This window comes from Ictalurus furcatus, chromosome 14, assembly GCF_023375685.1.
Source record: "Ictalurus furcatus strain D&B chromosome 14, Billie_1.0, whole genome shotgun sequence".
NCBI lineage: Eukaryota > Metazoa > Chordata > Actinopteri > Siluriformes > Ictaluridae > Ictalurus > Ictalurus furcatus.
The window spans coordinates 12,733,076-12,750,321 of NC_071268.1; the positions used below are offsets into that span (position 1 = coordinate 12,733,076).

The following is a 17,246-nucleotide window of genomic DNA, read 5'->3' on the forward strand; positions in this document are numbered from 1 at the left end:
TGTTTCTTATTATTCGAAGTGACATCATGCACGTGCCTGTAGAAATTCTCCTGAAACCTGATCAATTTGTAATTTTGCAGAAGATAGATGATGTTTTCATTGTTTTTACTCGTCATTTTCGAATTCTGCCCTGCTGTGAACTTCATCTGCTTGTTTGGGTGTTTGTACCTGGCATTTCAGTTCAATTCAGTTCAATTCAGTCGTATTTGTGTAGCACTTTTAACAATACACATCCAGTTGTAGATTTAGATCCCGAACCAGCAAGCTATAGGTGACAGTGGCAAGAAAAACTCCAAGACGACATGAGGAAGAAACCTTGAGAGGAACCCATTCTCTTCTGGGTGACACCGGGTAGTGGTACTATACATCTCTTACTCTTCTACAACTGTATATTATATAGTCTAAAAATGATGTTCAGTACGACCATCTTAGTCGTTAAGATGACAGTATGCAGGGGGACTTACTGAAGCCAGCGTGAGCCTTGACCATAAACTGTATTTGGAAAGTGCAGATGTCAAGCAAATCCATGACCATAGACTGACCATAGCAGCAGAAAGCAAACATCGAGCATCAGGATGAATCAGGCATCCATTTCCCTTCTGCACACTACATGCCTTTCAAATCTCAGAATCACTGACCCGCTCAACACTACAGGACTTTAATCACTTATGATCTATATGAGCACTATATGAGTGATCACAGATTAGGCTCACACACTACGCAATTTTTCACCTGGAGAGATCTGCACTGTAGCACGTCTGATCCCTAAATCCCTCTTTCTCACAAAAATAAACGCGAGAGCCGTGGCCGTAATGGTTAATTCTGCTCTATTTTGTACGGAAAGACAAATACGACGAAATGTAAAGAAAGGATTGGTCAGGGAGACATGGGCAGTGTGGATTGTCTGTTCTGCGAAGAGAACTGGAGCTGTAGTGTAAAGAAACTTAGCTACTTTTCATCACCAGGAATCATGTTGAGTTTGTTTGTATGACATGCCATGCAGGGGCGCACGGTGGATTAGTGGTTAGTGTGTTCGCTCAGACCTCCAGGGTTGGGGGTTCGATTCCTGCTGCGGCCCTGTGTGTGTGGAGTTTGCATGTTCTCCCCTGTACTGAGGGGGTTTCCTCCGGGTACTCCGGGTTTCCTCCCCCAGTCCAAAGACGTGCATGGTAGACTGAAAGTGTCCATAGTGTATGAATGGGTGTGTGAACGTGTATGTGAGTGTGCCTTGTGATGGAATAGCACCCCGTCCAGGGTGTACCACGCCTCGTGCCCCATACTCCCTGGGATAGGCTCCAGGTTCCCTTCGACCCAGTAAGCATAAGCGGTACAGAAAATGGATGAATGGACGTGTCATGCCTGCATTTTGAACTTAAACTCCCACTGGAATTGATTAATGATGAACTGGATTCACTTTCTGAAGTATTCGAGTGAGGACTGAAACAATTTTATGTCATGCTCTCTCGGGGTTTGGCAGAACAGCTGCCTTTGGTTTATGGAGCCTTATTTCCTGCAGAGGATCTGATTTCTACGATCTTTCCTCACCCCTCGGTTCTACTCATTTAAGATTTGATGAATCTCAGTCGCAGAGATAATACCAGATTCTAAAACGCTCATTTTTATGCAAATTCAAATATTGTAACTTTTTTTTAGTGATTTAAAAATTATTATTAGTAATTTTTTTATAGAAATCCTGCCCCGCTTCTGTGTTTTGTTGATGCGTCCCATCAATGTGCACATCAGTAAAGTCATATGGATTAGCAGGTTGCGTGGAATTAATGAGAATAATGTTGCAGCAGTTACTTTTAACTTGGCCTTGTTTGTAACTATACACAGTGCTAATTCTCACACAGCCACACACACACACACACACACACACACACACACGTATACACACACACACAGTTATAAATAATAAATAAATAAATTCATGCGGGCCAAAGGATCAAAAACATGAATTGATTTCAGTTAACAGTATCTGTTTTTAATTTTTTTTTGGAACAATATAAAATACACTATAATTTGAATCAGTTAAAATCGAGATATGTAAGGTTAAAAAAATAGAGAGCGCTTGACATCAAAGGCATTGATGGGGATGCCTCCACTGCCAACAAATCTAACTGCCTTTTATTTATTTATTTATTTATTTATTTATTTATTTATTTCAATCATTTGTATGCTTCAAGGCGTTACAGTGGCTTAGCGGTTAGCACGTTTGGTTGGGGATTTGAATCCCACCTCCACCCTGTGTGCACTGAGTTTGCATACTCTCCCTGTGCTGCGGGGGTTTCCTCGGGGTACTCCAGTTTCCTCCTCCAGTCCAAAGACATGCGCTGTAAGCTGATTGGCCTTTCCAGGTTGTGTGAATGTGTGTGCGATTGTGCCGTGTACATGGTGCCCTGCGACTGACTGGTGTCCTATCCCGGGTTTATTCCCACCTCATGCCCAGTGAACTCGGGATCGGCTCCAGATCCACCACTGACCAGGATAACGCAATTACTGACAACGACTGAATGAATAATGAAAAGTAAAACCATCATTTCCCATATTTTTTTTTAAACATACTGTGCATAATTCCTTCTTGATGAACCAAAATACATAAAAACACATGAAAAATACCAATACTTCTTCTTGACTCGCAGATGTTGGACGATCTGGAGCTGTTTCCTCGCAGTGCTAGGAAGTGTGTGTGTGTGTGTGTGTGTGTGTGTGAGTTCTAGATTGATGATGCACACTCTCATGGATTTGTTGATCTTGTCTATCCAGCACTCTATCACAGAGCTCAAACTCCTCACGTCTGCTGGCCGGCTTTTTCAGGTGATGCCTGAGAAGCTACGGATTTTATCTGTGAAGCAGGAAAACCTCTCCGAGGTAAAATTTAAAAAAAATAAATAAAAGGCACAAAAAACGAGAGAAATGAAAGAAAATCAAAAAAGGAAATCCTGCTACACAACATTTATATGTTCTCAATATAGATTTTTTTTTTATCTAACCAGGTCAGTGTGTAAGCTTTTCTAATAAAACTGCCACAGTAGATCTATAGTTAGTTTATCATGGGAATATTTTTCACCATGTACGTCCGGTGTTTTAAAGTACTTTTGTGCTCTTGTTTGCTCTGAAATCAGCAGGAACTGTTTTCAGAATGTCTGTTCAGCAAACTGTTACAATCAGCTCGCTGCAGTTTATGTGCTGTTATACGCTCTCTCTATCTCTCTCTCACTCTCTCTCTCTCTCACTCTCTCTTGCTCTCTCACTTGCTCTCTATCTCTCTTTCTCTCTCATGCGCTCTCTCTCTCTCTCTCGCTCTCTCTCTCATCACCATTTTCTTAATGACTGTCCCCATTCTGTGCCTCACTACTAAATCCACACGTTTCAGAACAACGGCTAGCGGTTTTTTTAGGCTCCTGTTCCTCACAGTGTAGTTAAACAGATGCACAGTTTTAGGTCAAACTATCCCCCATTCGTACACCCCATCCATCCACATACACGCTAATAAAACATGGTCTTGTAAGGATTACCCTGGCCATATAGTCATTAATCATCTGTGGGTTTGAAGGCTAAAGCCTGGAGACCTGTGCAGACAAGGGGTCACCTCTAAATGAACTCCACAGCCTGGAGGATCCAGGGCTTTCTCATTATGAATATATTGCTGTGGACTGGAGAGCTTTTGATGCTATCGATTGGGGAGGAGAGTGAAAGTGAAGGATTAGGCAGCCGAAGTATGTTTGGCATCACTGCTGTGGAGGGATATAGTGAAGTGTAGAGAGGGAGGAAGCCCTCAGTTTATCTGGCTTAAGAGAACTCGAAGGGGGAAGAAACTGAGCCTGCTGGTGTGCTTCTCTTCATCAAGATTTTAGTTTCTTCTTCTCGTTCATCAGGACATCTGGAGTGACTTGATTTGTCTGAAAGGACTTTTGAACGTATAAATGACTTTATTACAGTGCGCTGTATTCAGTAAGGGAGCTATACAGTGTATTAAATGCAGGATCGGGAGACGTGGTTTCGTTAAATACAATATTTTGGGTTTTTATTTTCTTAGAACAAACTAGATTCAATTCAAAATGACATTTTTCTCAAGTTTTACCTGTCACAAGGGCATTTTTTCATAACCGATTTTTAAATGGTTTTTTTGTAAGTTTTTTTTTTTTTCTTTGCAGAGAGGGCTGAGTTTAGCTGGTCGTAGATTCACATTTCTGTGGTCTGTGCTGTCATTTTATTTTATTTTTTTTTATAAAATAAAAAAACATTTAACATTGTCATATGCACTTCTTCTTCTTTGTCTTCTTCTTCTTCTTCTTCATTCTCACTGTTTGTTTGATTTCTCTTCTCTTTTGCCTCTCTCTTACATTTAAAACAGGTCTTTCTTGCTTTCTTTTTTTTAAATGGAGGCTTCTTCAGTAGTTTATCAAGCCAATGAAGCATTATTTTGTTCAGTTTTTTCCTGATGGTGGTGGTTTTACCCTGACTCTTGTGTGGCAGTGAGGGGAAAACCTGGGAGATGTGGCTGTGGCTAAATTCTGGCAAACAGGCAAAAATTGTTTTGGCCCAGATTGGATTTTTCTGCATAAAAAAAAGATTTTTTTCATCCCATATAACATCATTTGACATCTTACACCCCTCCCCTTTCCCCTTTCCCCCTGCTTACCAGCAGCCGAACACAATCATTATACTCTACACTAGGGCTGTAACTAATGATTATGTTGATGATCGATAATATCGAGAATAATCTGTCGATTATTCCTTCGATTATTTGGATTAAAAGGCCGATTTTTATTTTCTGTATTTTTTTCCCCACATTCTGCCCGACGTTGTCCTTCAAACATCTAAGCTATCTAGGCTATGCTAAACATTGTGCGACGGATTTTTTTTAAATATTAACATTATAAAAACCTGATTGTCCACAAGCTTTAAAGCAGAAGTTACATCACTATATTAAAAATGCTAAAAAATCAAAACAAAAGCAGAAACTAAGTGTTAACTGGTAAGAGGTTGAATGTTCTGCAGTAACACACACATTCACTCATCTGAACACAGTAACATGATTCTTTATTCTGTACATGTATGACACTTCTTACATTTATATACAATTACGTCTTATAACTCCATTACAGTTACTGCTCTCTTAAAAACACACGATTACTTTTGTTTCTAAATATCGCTAAATACAGCATCAAACTACATATTTAATCAAAATGAATATTTTAGTCAGAGTTACTAGTCCATAATAAAAGTCACTGTCGATTATTTTAATTATCGATTATTATCTATTCTATTGATTAGTTGTTCCACCCTTCCTCTACGTACAGAAACCCAACAGCGTCTTGACTAATCTTATAACAGACTTGCTTCTATAAAATTATTCACTTGTTTATACTAATTGAAAATATCTGTTCCACTAGATTGCCAAGTGTACTGGAGAGAAATGAATATGTTTCACCAAAAAAAATGGAAATGGTTTTTATTTACTTTTTAACCTTCCATTGCTCTCCTGTAAAGATCATATTAGGTAAGGAGCCAGTTTTAAAAATAAAATTAAAAAACCGTGTGATTCCTCACACACTGAATGTCATGCTTTGATCACATTGTTGGATAAGATATGTGCTGTAGCAAAATTGACATAATCCTAAGAAATTCAGTTTGTAATCAAATACTGGCTTCCAAAATGTCCACGATGCTCCTGCACCACAGTCAGAATGCCATCTTTATATGCACTCATCTGTCTTTTCACGTTTGGGTGTAACCACACATCGTGATTGAAATGCATGCAAAAGAAAAACATGTTTCAGTTCAGTAAAGTCTTACAGAAGTGTATATAGTGTTGTACCTGTGCTGTAGAAGGTGTACCTGTGCCGTATGAAGGTGCACCTGTGCTGTATGAAGGTGTACCTGTGCTGTAGAAGGTGTACCTGTGCTCTATGAAGGTGTACCTGTGCCGTATGAAGGCGTACCTGTGCTCTATGAAGGTGTACTTGTGCCGTATGAAGGTGTACCTGTGCCGTATGAAGGTGTACCTGTGCCGTATGAAGGTGTACCTGTGCCGTAGAAGGTGTACCTGTGCCGTATGAAGGTGTACCTGTGCTGTAGAAGGTGTACCTGTACCGTATGAGGGTGTTCCTGTGCCGTAGAAGGTGTACCTGTGCTGTAGAAGGTGTACCTGTGCCGTATGAAGGTGTTCCTGTGCTGTAGAAGGTGTACCTGTGCCGTATGAAGGTGTACCTGTGCTGTAGAAGGTGTACCTGTACCGTATGAAGGTGTACCTGTGCTGTAGAAGGTGTACCTGTGCCGTATGAAGGTGTACCTGTGCCGTATGAAGGTGTACCTGTGCTGTAGAAGGTGTACCTGTGCCGTATGAAGGTGTACCTGTGCTGTAGAAGGTGTACCTGTACCGTATGAAGGTGTTCCTGTGCTGTAGAAGGTGTACCTGTGCTGTAGAAGGTGTACCTGTGCTCTATGAAGGTGTACCTGTGCCGTATGAAGGTGTACCTGTGCTCTATGAAGGTGTACCTGTGCCGTATGAAGGTGTACCTGTGCCGTATGAAGGTGTACCTGTGCCGTATGAAGGTGCACCTGTGCTGTAGAAGGTGTACCTGTGCTCTATGAAGGTGTACCTGTGCCGTATGAAGGTGTACCTGTGCCGTATGAAGGTGTACCTGTGCTCTATGAAGGTGTACCTGCGCCGTATGAAGGTTTACCTGCGCCGTATGAAGGTGTACCTGCGCCGTAGAAGGTGTACCTGTGCCGTATGAAGGTGTACCTGTGCCGTATGAAGGTGTACCTGTACCGTATGAAGGTGTACCTGTGCCGTATGAAGGTGTACCTGTGCCGTATGAAGGTGTACCTGTGCTCTATGAAGGTGTACCTGTGCCGTATGAAGGTGTACCTGTGCCCTATGAAGGTGTACCTGTGCCGTATGAAGGTGTACCTGTGCCGTATGAAGGTGTACCTGTGCCGTATGAAGGTGTACCTGTGCTATAGAAGGTGTACCTGTGCCGTATGAAGGTGTACCTGTGCTGTAGAAGGTGTACCTGTGCCGTATGAAGGTGTACCTGTGCCGTATGAAGGTGTACCTGTGCCGTATGAAGGTGTACCTGTGCTATAGAAGGTGTACCTGTGCCGTATGAAGGTGTACCTGTGCTCTATGAAGGTGTACCTGCGCCGTATGAAGGTTTACCTGCGCCGTATGAAGGTGTACCTGCGCCGTAGAAGGTGTACCTGTGCCGTATGAAGGTGTACCTGTGCCGTATGAAGGTGTACCTGTACCGTATGAAGGTGTACCTGTGCCGTATGAAGGTGTACCTGTGCCGTATGAAGGTGTACCTGTGCTCTATGAAGGTGTACCTGTGCCGTATGAAGGTGTACCTGTGCCCTATGAAGGTGTACCTGTGCCGTATGAAGGTGTACCTGTGCCCTATGAAGGTGTACCTGTGCCGTATGAAGGTGTACCTGTGCCGTATGAAGGTGTACCTGTGCCGTATGAAGGTGTACCTGTGCTATAGAAGGTGTACCTGTGCCGTATGAAGGTGTACCTGTGCCGTATGAAGGTGTACCTGTGCTGTAGAAGGTGTACCTGTACCGTATGAAGGTGTTCCTGTGCTGTAGAAGGTGTACCTGTGCTGTAGAAGGTGTACCTGTGCTCTATGAAGGTGTACCTGTGCCGTATGAAGGTGTACCTGTGCTCTATGAAGGTGTACCTGTGCCGTATGAAGGTGTACCTGTGCCGTATGAAGGTGTACCTGTGCCGTATGAAGGTGCACCTGTGCTGTAGAAGGTGTACCTGTGCTCTATGAAGGTGTACCTGTGCCGTATGAAGGTGTACCTGTGCCGTATGAAGGTGTACCTGTGCTCTATGAAGGTGTACCTGCGCCGTATGAAGGTTTACCTGCGCCGTATGAAGGTGTACCTGCGCCGTAGAAGGTGTACCTGTGCCGTATGAAGGTGTACCTGTGCCGTATGAAGGTGTACCTGTACCGTATGAAGGTGTACCTGTGCCGTATGAAGGTGTACCTGTGCCGTATGAAGGTGTACCTGTGCTCTATGAAGGTGTACCTGTGCCGTATGAAGGTGTACCTGTGCCCTATGAAGGTGTACCTGTGCCGTATGAAGGTGTACCTGTGCCCTATGAAGGTGTACCTGTGCCGTATGAAGGTGTACCTGTGCCGTATGAAGGTGTACCTGTGCCGTATGAAGGTGTACCTGTGCTATAGAAGGTGTACCTGTGCCGTATGAAGGTGTACCTGTGCTGTAGAAGGTGTACCTGTGCCGTATGAAGGTGTACCTGTGCCGTATGAAGGTGTACCTGTGCCGTATGAAGGTGTACCTGTGCTATAGAAGGTGTACCTGTGCCGTATGAAGGTGTACCTGTGCTCTATGAAGGTGTACCTGTGCCGTATGAAGGTGTACCTGTGCCGTATAAAGGTGTACCTGTGCCGTATAAAGGTGTACCTGTGCCCTATGAAGGTGTACCTGCGCCGTATGAAGGTGTACCTGCGCCGTATGAAGGTGTACCTGCGCCGTATGAAGGTGTACCTGCGCCGTAGAAGGTGTACCTGCGCCGTAGAAGGTGTACCTGCGCCGTATGAAGGTGTACCTGCGCCGTATGAAGGTGTACCTGCGCCGTATGAAGGTGTACCTGTGCTGTAGAAGGTGTACCTGTGCCGTATGAAGGTGTACCTGTGCTCTATGAAGGTGTACCTGTGCCGTATGAAGGTGTACCTGTGCCGTATGAAGGTGTACCTGTGCCGTATGAAGGTGTACCTGTGCCCTATGAAGGTGTACCTGTGCCGTATGAAGGTGTACCTGTGCCGTATGAAGGTGTACCTGTGCTGTAGAAGGTGTACCTGTGCCGTATGAAGGTGTACCTGTGCCGTATGAAGGTGTACCTGTGCTGTAGAAGGTGTACCTGTGCCGTATGAAGGTGTACCTGTGCTGTAGAAGGTGTACCTGTGCTGTAGAAGGTGTACCTGTGCTGTATGTGTTATTGTACTTTGATCTTTTTTCGAACAGTTCTTGTTACTTTAACATGCATTCTCTGTGTCTCTTGTTTACCGTGTGTGTTTTTCTACAGTCACGCCGCACTCGTGAGCATTAGAGATAAGCATCCAAGCGATGTCTATCCAAATTTTTAATCTGTGCTTCAGAATTTCTTCTCTCCTGGCTATTCACTGTCAGGGTCAGAGAAGAAGGAAGCACAGAGATCTGAGCTTACGCTTCTTCAGTGTTTGCGTTTGTAATAACACGATAGACAAACTACAATCACACACACACACACACACACAAACCCTTAAAATGTAAATTTAAAGTGCCTGAAGCTAATAGTAATACCAGTGCATTATCATTCCCCTAATTAATACGCATGTTGGATGGTTCTTTAGTTGAAGCACAGTGTTTGAGTCGCTCCAGGTTAAGTGTTTTGGCTCAAGGACACAGCAGCAGGGTGGAGTGGAAGTGAAGGTGGTGATGTCAGCAGCTATGTCTTACCATGCTTCAAATCCCTCAGTGCCCTAAGGTTCTTAGCCTTGGAATTGTCTCACGCAGTGCTGAGCAGCTCCTTTAGCCCAGTCTTTCTCAGCAGGAGAAGGACACACTCAGCCAGATCAGTCATGCAGTCCGATTCCTCCATGCTGCTCTGATCCTCTTTGCGTCCTCAAACAGAGCAGGGCAGTGTCTGAGCGAGTAGGCGAGATATGTTCGTCTGTGTATGTGGGTGTGTATGGGTGTTCGAGCGTGTGTGAATGAAAATCCTATAAGTTTGTCCTATAGGCTAGTTTACAAAGTCATAAGACAATTCATACAGACAGTCGTTTTGGCAGGATGCATGGCAAAATGTGCTCCTCTTGTCATCATAATGGCTTCTTTGCAGTATTTGCACACTTGTTCGGTTGATTAAGGAGATCGTATTATACAACTCCAAACAGGTCACTCGCACCGGTGCGACTATTTAATCACAGTCACAGAAAGTACTTTTCAGTCGACTGAAATGGTCGCACTGTAGAGCCCTGACAGGCATGTTTTTGGGAAGAGGGAAGAGGGAGTAAACTGGAGAATCTGGAAGAAACCCACACAGGGAGAACACAAGGACAATAACCAGAGGTCAGGAAGTCAGACCTGGAGCTGTGAAGTGGCAACGCTACCTGCTGCATCACCATGCCATTCCAAACCAAAAATAACAAGAGCTAAATGGATCAGTTTCAGGGGGAACGTTGGTTTAGTGGCCTCACACCTCCGAGGATGAGGGTTCGATTCCTGACTTCAGCCTGTCTGCGTGTTCTCCCCGTGATTTGGGGGTTTCCTCCTCTAGTCCGGAGACATGTGTTGTAGGCTGATTGGTATCTCTAAATTGTCCATAGTGTGTGAATGGGTGTGTGAATGTGTATGCGGTTGTGTGTGTGATTGTGGCTTCCCGCAACCCTGTGTAGGCTAAGCGGTACAGACAATAGATGGATGGATGGATCAGTTTGAGAAGTGTATGGCATCCTGTACGTTGTGTCTTCTATCCATCCTGTGACACATTATGTACAATGCAGTATGTCAGCTAATACTTCACTGAATTGTTTTCGCAGATTTGCAGATATATAAGATGTATGACCACTTAGACATATACATGTACATATAAATAGCAATCCACTTAAACATGGTCTAACAGTCTACTGCGGTTCTCAACCTTTTGCAACTAAAGCCCAGAGGTTCTCAACCTTTTGCATCTAAAGCATCCCCCCCCCCAGCCTTCCCTATCATGTGGCACGCCCCATATATATATATATATATATATATATATATATATATATATATATATATATATATACCTAATCTATAATCTGTTTTTGATAGAAAGATACTTTTTAAATTACTTTTCGTAACTTTTATGATTTTTAAAAAAGAACTTTTATAAAACTATATAACGGACATAAATGGATATAAAATGTTTCTGAACCCTATAACTACTTTGAAAAAGAGAACTAGGCTGTAATAACGTGTACTATTTTACATGTAAAACATGTTGCATTACATTCGTCTTACGTTCTAAAAACATTCACATACGAATGATTTTATGTGACATTGTTAAATCTCCGGTTCTCAGACACTCAGTGAACAGAGCAGACGCAGAGAGAGGTGAGAGTGCAGTGGGAAAGCAAGACCTCACGCTTGCAGGACAGTACTGGTGACATAAGACAGAAAGTCGCTAAGGTTTGTCCAAAAAGTCGCTAGGCACTTTTTTTTTTTGGCAAAAAAAAAAAGGCGCTAAAGGGGTCTGAAAAGTCTCTAAGTTGGCAACACTGGTCTGCACTGACAGCTAAACTCCGCCTCTTCGCAGCAAAAAGAAAATACAGAGGGAGAGCGAACGTGGAGTTTTCCCATTCATGCATATTCTATTTGAAAAGCAATAAAATACACCGAGTACCCAAATGATGCCCTGTCTGTTTTTTTCTTGAAAAATTCACGCCCCCCTTCCGATCTCTCCACGCCCCCTTGGTTGAGAACCACTGGTCTATTGATAAACTCAGGAAAGAGTTGCAAGAGCTGTGTTGCCATGTAACTCTTCCCCCACCAGTATCTCAACAAACATCCCGCTTCTTGTGCTCCAGTTATTCCCAACTCCTGATAAAATTCGCTAGTAGAAAATGGTTGGATTACTCGGGGGGGAAGTAACGAATATGTGATGCTTCACTACTTTTCAGTGGTTGCTTGTATGACGTGAGAAGCATCTGAACGATGGATTGTGGTTGGGTAAATCTAGGCTTGCCTGATCATTTGGAATTGTGTCAACCAATTATATTAACCACACATAATGGGCTCAGTGTTATGGTGAGCTTGTAGAATTGTAAAACTAATACAATAATGTAAATACAATGCGATTCTAATGCAATTATAATACAGCTCATATATTTCGGAGAATTCCACACAGTATTACAGTACAACCACAGAAGCACTGCATGAATTTTGATCGAATTCCCCTACATGTGCAGTCGCGGTCTGTTGAGAAGCATGTTTGTCAGTGGCTTTGCTCTTACGGTATGACCTCGGAAGATCACATAAACCCTAATGAGTTCACCAACCCACCCCGAACACACACTTCTAGTGAAGCTATTACTATGTTTAATTATCTGTGGCTTGCTTCTCTCGCACTTTTTCTCTTCTTCAAACACATTCTCGCTTTATTCCTCATTAGGAAGCCAAACAGAAATATGTGAACGTCTGAGTGTGTTTACACCGAGTGATATTGTGCTTGGTGGGGTGTAGTCTCTACACTTCATTATCCACATATACTGTATGTCCCTTCATCCTCTATTGCTGGGAATCGTGGCACTTTTTTCTCTAGGCTGTCTTTTTTTGTGTTCCCTGCAATACATGCGCATGTCTAAGGTAATTATAAAGATATGAAATATTCATTATCTGGTGTAGCACAGGCGTTGAACTCTTCCTCTGTGCACGCTGATATAAGCGCTTAGGGCCCAGACGACGCAGGAAGAAAAATCTTTGCAGCAGCTTTCACCTCTGCTGAAAACGCTTGCTCAACAGTTGTAGAGAGAGTGCAAGGCTTTCGGGATAAAGATTTTTGTCAGAAAAAGTCCTTGGATGTGTACTCTGCTGTGTGTGTGTGTGTGTGTGTGTGTGCATGTTTGTGTGTGGAGAGGGCTGTTACAGTTGTGTGCGGCCAGAATTTCAGCACTTTCAACAATACAACAGTAGCCATTTTACAGACGTTTTACAGAAATCCCGATGTAAAATTTGATCCCTAATAGCAAGCCAGAGTTGGTATGGCAAGGAAAGACTCCAGACATTACATCCATTGTCTGTACCGCTTATCCTACACAGGGTTGCAGGGAGCCTGGAGCCTATCCCTGGGAGCTCTGGGGACACAAGGCAGGGGACACTCTGGATGGGGTGCCAATGCATCACATGGCACAATCACACACACATTCACGCACACACACACCGCGGATGGACAATTTGGAATTCAGCCTATAACGCATGTCATTGGACTGGGGGAGGAAACCGGACTACCTGGAAGAAACCCCCAAAGCACAGGAAGAACAGGATTCGATTTCGAACCCCCCAGCCACAGCGGTGTGACGCAAATGTGCAGCCACTGTGCGCCTCACATGAGGAATAAACCTAAACGATTCTCAAGGGTACCCGTCCTCTTCTGGGTGACACCGGATAGTAGGATTGTAAATCATTGCTCTTCTACAGCTGTATACTATAAAGCCAGTACTAAGTAAACAAGAGAAAGAGATGTTCAGTAAAAGTATATTGTGAATAAGAGTTCCTGGAATGAGCAGAGAACTGTCTTTGGTCTGTATTCAGAGTTGGCAACTGGAGTCCAAAAGTTGTGTCAATGTTTACACAGTGGCTTAGTGGTTAGCACGTTTGCCTCACACCTCCAGGGTCGGCGGTTCGATTCCCACCGTGGCCCTGTGTGTGCAGAGTTTGCATGTTCTCCCCGTGCTGTGGGGGTTTCCTCCGGGTACTCCGGTTTCCTCCCCCAGTCCAAAGACATGCATGGTAGGCTGATTGGCATGTCCAAAGTGTCCGTAGTGTATGAATGGGTGTGTAGGTGATTGTGCCCTGCGATGGACTGGCACCCTGTCCAGGGTGTACCCCGCCTTGTGCCCGATGCTTCCTGGGATAGGCTCCAGGTTTCCCCGTGACCCTGAAAAGGAGTAAGCAGTATAGAAGATGGATGGAAGTTACTCATATTCAGAGCCGAGTTATGCACGTGCTTTAGTCAATTTTCTGAGCTCCCCATTCAGAATATGCAAATCTCCTGCATGTACTTAATGCCTCCACGGTTGCTCATGTTCATCTTGAGTAGTTTTTTTCGACCACTGCCTTTAAACGCAAGCACTTACCTTGAAACCCGAAAGAAAAACCATGGCTTGAAAATGTCATTGAAAACGAAATCGCTTTTTATCTATCGCTATGAAATGTAATATCGTGCAACATATAACACAAGAGACCATTGAAAGTTAAAAGAAAACCAAACAGATTAATATGATTATATGAATGAGAAGATGACAAGAATTGAATTGAACATTTAATAGGGGTTTAGTGTGTTGCCAATATATTACTGCATGAATAGTCCTAGTAGTAATATTCACATTAATCACAGCAAAACTTCTCAATACATACACAGCTCAAGTGAATATGGCTTATTATGATTTCTGCAGCAGTCCACAGTATGCAGGTGAGATTATCCACTGAAGCAAGTGTGAGGTACAAACTGCCTTTAGGAAATGCATACCCCCCACCCCCCACCCCATGTAGGATCATCAGCAGAAGCAGAAGGTGTACCGTGCTGTTGTAAACGAGATTGAATGACATGTGTTGAGTGCGGTTGGTTTATGAAATGTAAAAATGTCTATGAAAGCGTTTGCTATGTGGAATTTTTTTTTTTTTTTAATAATACTTCGTTGATTAGTTTGTAACTTTTGCCTCCCTTCTTTTTCTTCAGGCTTGGTGAAGCTGGGAATACACTGTGTAACGTGTCAGAAAGTCGCTATAAAGATTGTCAACCGAGAGAAACTCAGTGAATCTGTCTTAATGAAGGTAAGCCCTGCACAACTCTCCAGACAGAGGAAAAAGTCAATAAAGACTAAACGGATAAAGGATATGAAGCATGATGATATTTTTCGGCCTTGGTTAGATTGCGGTTAGATTGGATGCAGTGTGGAGTTTTGTTATGGTCTCAACCACCGGAATCAGTGTGTAGACATGAGGAGTGTATCAGGGACCAGGAAGCATAAAGATGTGGGCATGGGACATTTTTACTCTCAGGTGGTCGTAAATGTAAATGACAGTACCTCCTCCGTTTAAAAAAAAAAAAAAAAAAAAAAAAGTAAGATTTTTGAAAGAACACATCACAAGTTTCATTAGTTTGATAGCTCACCAGCTGACGCAATACCCTGATTAATGCAACGTGGTGTTTATAAATATTTTCATTTACTCTGAACATCTTTAACTGTATAACATCTGTTTGTTTTTTTTTATTGTACAAGAATTCCACAGATCATAGTTTGTGGTGTTCGTTTTGCTTTTGAAGGTTGAAATGATAGTTCATGGCACAATATTAAATACTCCGCTGCATTACCAATATAAAGCATGCATTTCTTTGTTTATTTCTTTCTTTCTTTTTTTTTTTTTACTCCATTTTCTCCCAATTTGTCATTTTGCCAATTCCCACCCACTAGCTAGCTCTCCCCTATCACAGAACAGCTACTAACCAGCGAGGGTGAGGTCTAGCAAGTGCATCTTCCATGACACGTAAAGCCAGCCACCACATCTGCTCAAACTGCTGCTCATGCCCCATCACAGGGCAGCGTAACACTCGGAGCAATGCTCTAACTGCCCTCTTCTACCTACATGAACTCATGGACACCGATGATGGTGTCTGCAATCTCCCAACAATAAGGCGAACGCTGTTCTGTTGCGCCTCTCGGGAGCCAATATAAAACCCCATTTCTAACAAGATCTTTAGTTTAGTTTAGTTCCAGATGTTTTGTATCAGTTAGAACGGTTTCAAACCATGATCGGCTTAAACCAGTCTGGTAACTCTGACGTCTACATAACCGCCGGTTCTGCAGATCTGCATGTGCTTTAGACAGATCCGAAATGTACTGGTGTTTGGCATGAAGGAGTCCAGGCATCCACAGCAACATGGTGGTTGAATCTCAAATATGGCTCGAATCAACATAAAGATATTAATCCAGAACTCATGTCCAAGGGGAATGACAGATTTACAAACGGCATGATTTCCCTTTTTCTGAAAGAGAGAGCGGGTTGTCCCTTATGAAAACGAGTCCTGATTAAATTTCTTTAGATCGGCGCAAGCAAAATTAAATCCTACTGGAAACAAATTCTTTTTATGTGTTCGTGTATTCAAAATCCCATTCAGATGACTAACCAGACACATTCTATACAGATTTGCTGCTTGTTATGGTATGTATTTTTAAAAAAAAAACGAAAAGAAAAAGACTCTCTTCTTTGTGTAGAATTAGGTGAAAAGTGAAATAACTGCAGTCACAGTGTCTACAAGAGTGGGTGAGAGTGGGATTTAAAAAAAAAAGAAACAAAGGAAGAAAAAGAAAAAGCAATCCTGATTGAAAAAGTGTAATCCTGTGTTAGTGGAAGAAACTCAGAGCAGTGACTTTGCAGGTCTGAGGTTTAGGATGATGCTCTTAAGATTTCACACAGACAGGTGTGTTACTCACCATAATCCATCTACTCAGAAGATAGGTAGTGCCATCACTCTCTCTCTCTCTCTCTCTCTCTCTCTCTCTCAGTTTCTTTAGTTCTATCATGATCTTTCCCCATCCACGCTTTCCCCTCTTGAAGTGGGCAATAAAAACGTGTGAATTTAGGAACACAGGAGTGACACCTCTAAATTTGCTGCATTATTTATTGCGTGTAAAATGAGACCCCTGCCGAAGCTCAGTCCATTATTAGCTCTTCAGATGGAAGTGGCCTTGGGAACATGGTGAGTGAAATTGAGGGCGCAGTAACCTGATTAAGGATAATTGTCTTCCACATGAGACATATAAAATGATGGGTTTCTTATTATTGGGTAATAGAGCCTCATCGTGAGTCATCCAGTGGTTTGTTTAAAACCCCTTATTTCGTGGTTGGTTATCAGTCAACCTCGCAGTGGAACCTCTGTTGCTTCATTTTGGTGTTTAATCTTGGGCTGATTGGTTGTGGGAACGCATGATTTCTATTCGGGTTTTCTTGAGGCAGAACTGGCCATCATGCTCAGGGAATCTGGAAAATGTGTTTTCTCAAAGCAATTTGTGCTGTCTGAGTTATGAAATGGGATGTGATAGAATTATCAATAACAAAAACATCATGATGCTGTAGTTAAAAATTTTTCATTAACCATGGCCTGTAGCACAATATTTTGGTGCGCTTACAAATTGCCAGCAAACAAATAAAAACCATAGTTTCAAATATATTTTTCCTTTAACGTCTACTATAATGGCTACTATATGGCGGCTGTGGCTCAGGTGGTAGAGCGGGTTGTCCACTAATCGTAGGGTTGGCGGTTCGATTCCCGGCCCACGTGACTCCACATGCCGAAGTGTCCTTGGGCAAGACACTGAACCCCAAGTTGCTCCCGATGGCAAGTTATCGCCTTGCATGGCAGCTCTGCTACCACTGGTGTGTGAGTGTGTGTGTGTGAATGGGTGAATGAGTCACAGTGTAAAGCGCTTTGGGTAAAAGTGCTTATAAGTGCAGATGATATAATAAAAGAC

General features: G+C 42.9%; 1 protein-coding gene across 1 annotated transcript in view; it reads left to right on the forward strand.

The window, feature by feature from the left end:
• Positions 1-17,246, forward strand: part of brsk2a (BR serine/threonine kinase 2a) — a 216,293-nt gene that overhangs the window by 108,145 nt on the left and 90,902 nt on the right. Inside the window, exon 2 of the mRNA XM_053642392.1 lies at positions 14,453-14,547. Within this exon, the coding sequence (XP_053498367.1) occupies positions 14,453-14,547 (95 nt within the window). The remainder of the gene's footprint in view (positions 1-14,452; positions 14,548-17,246) is intronic.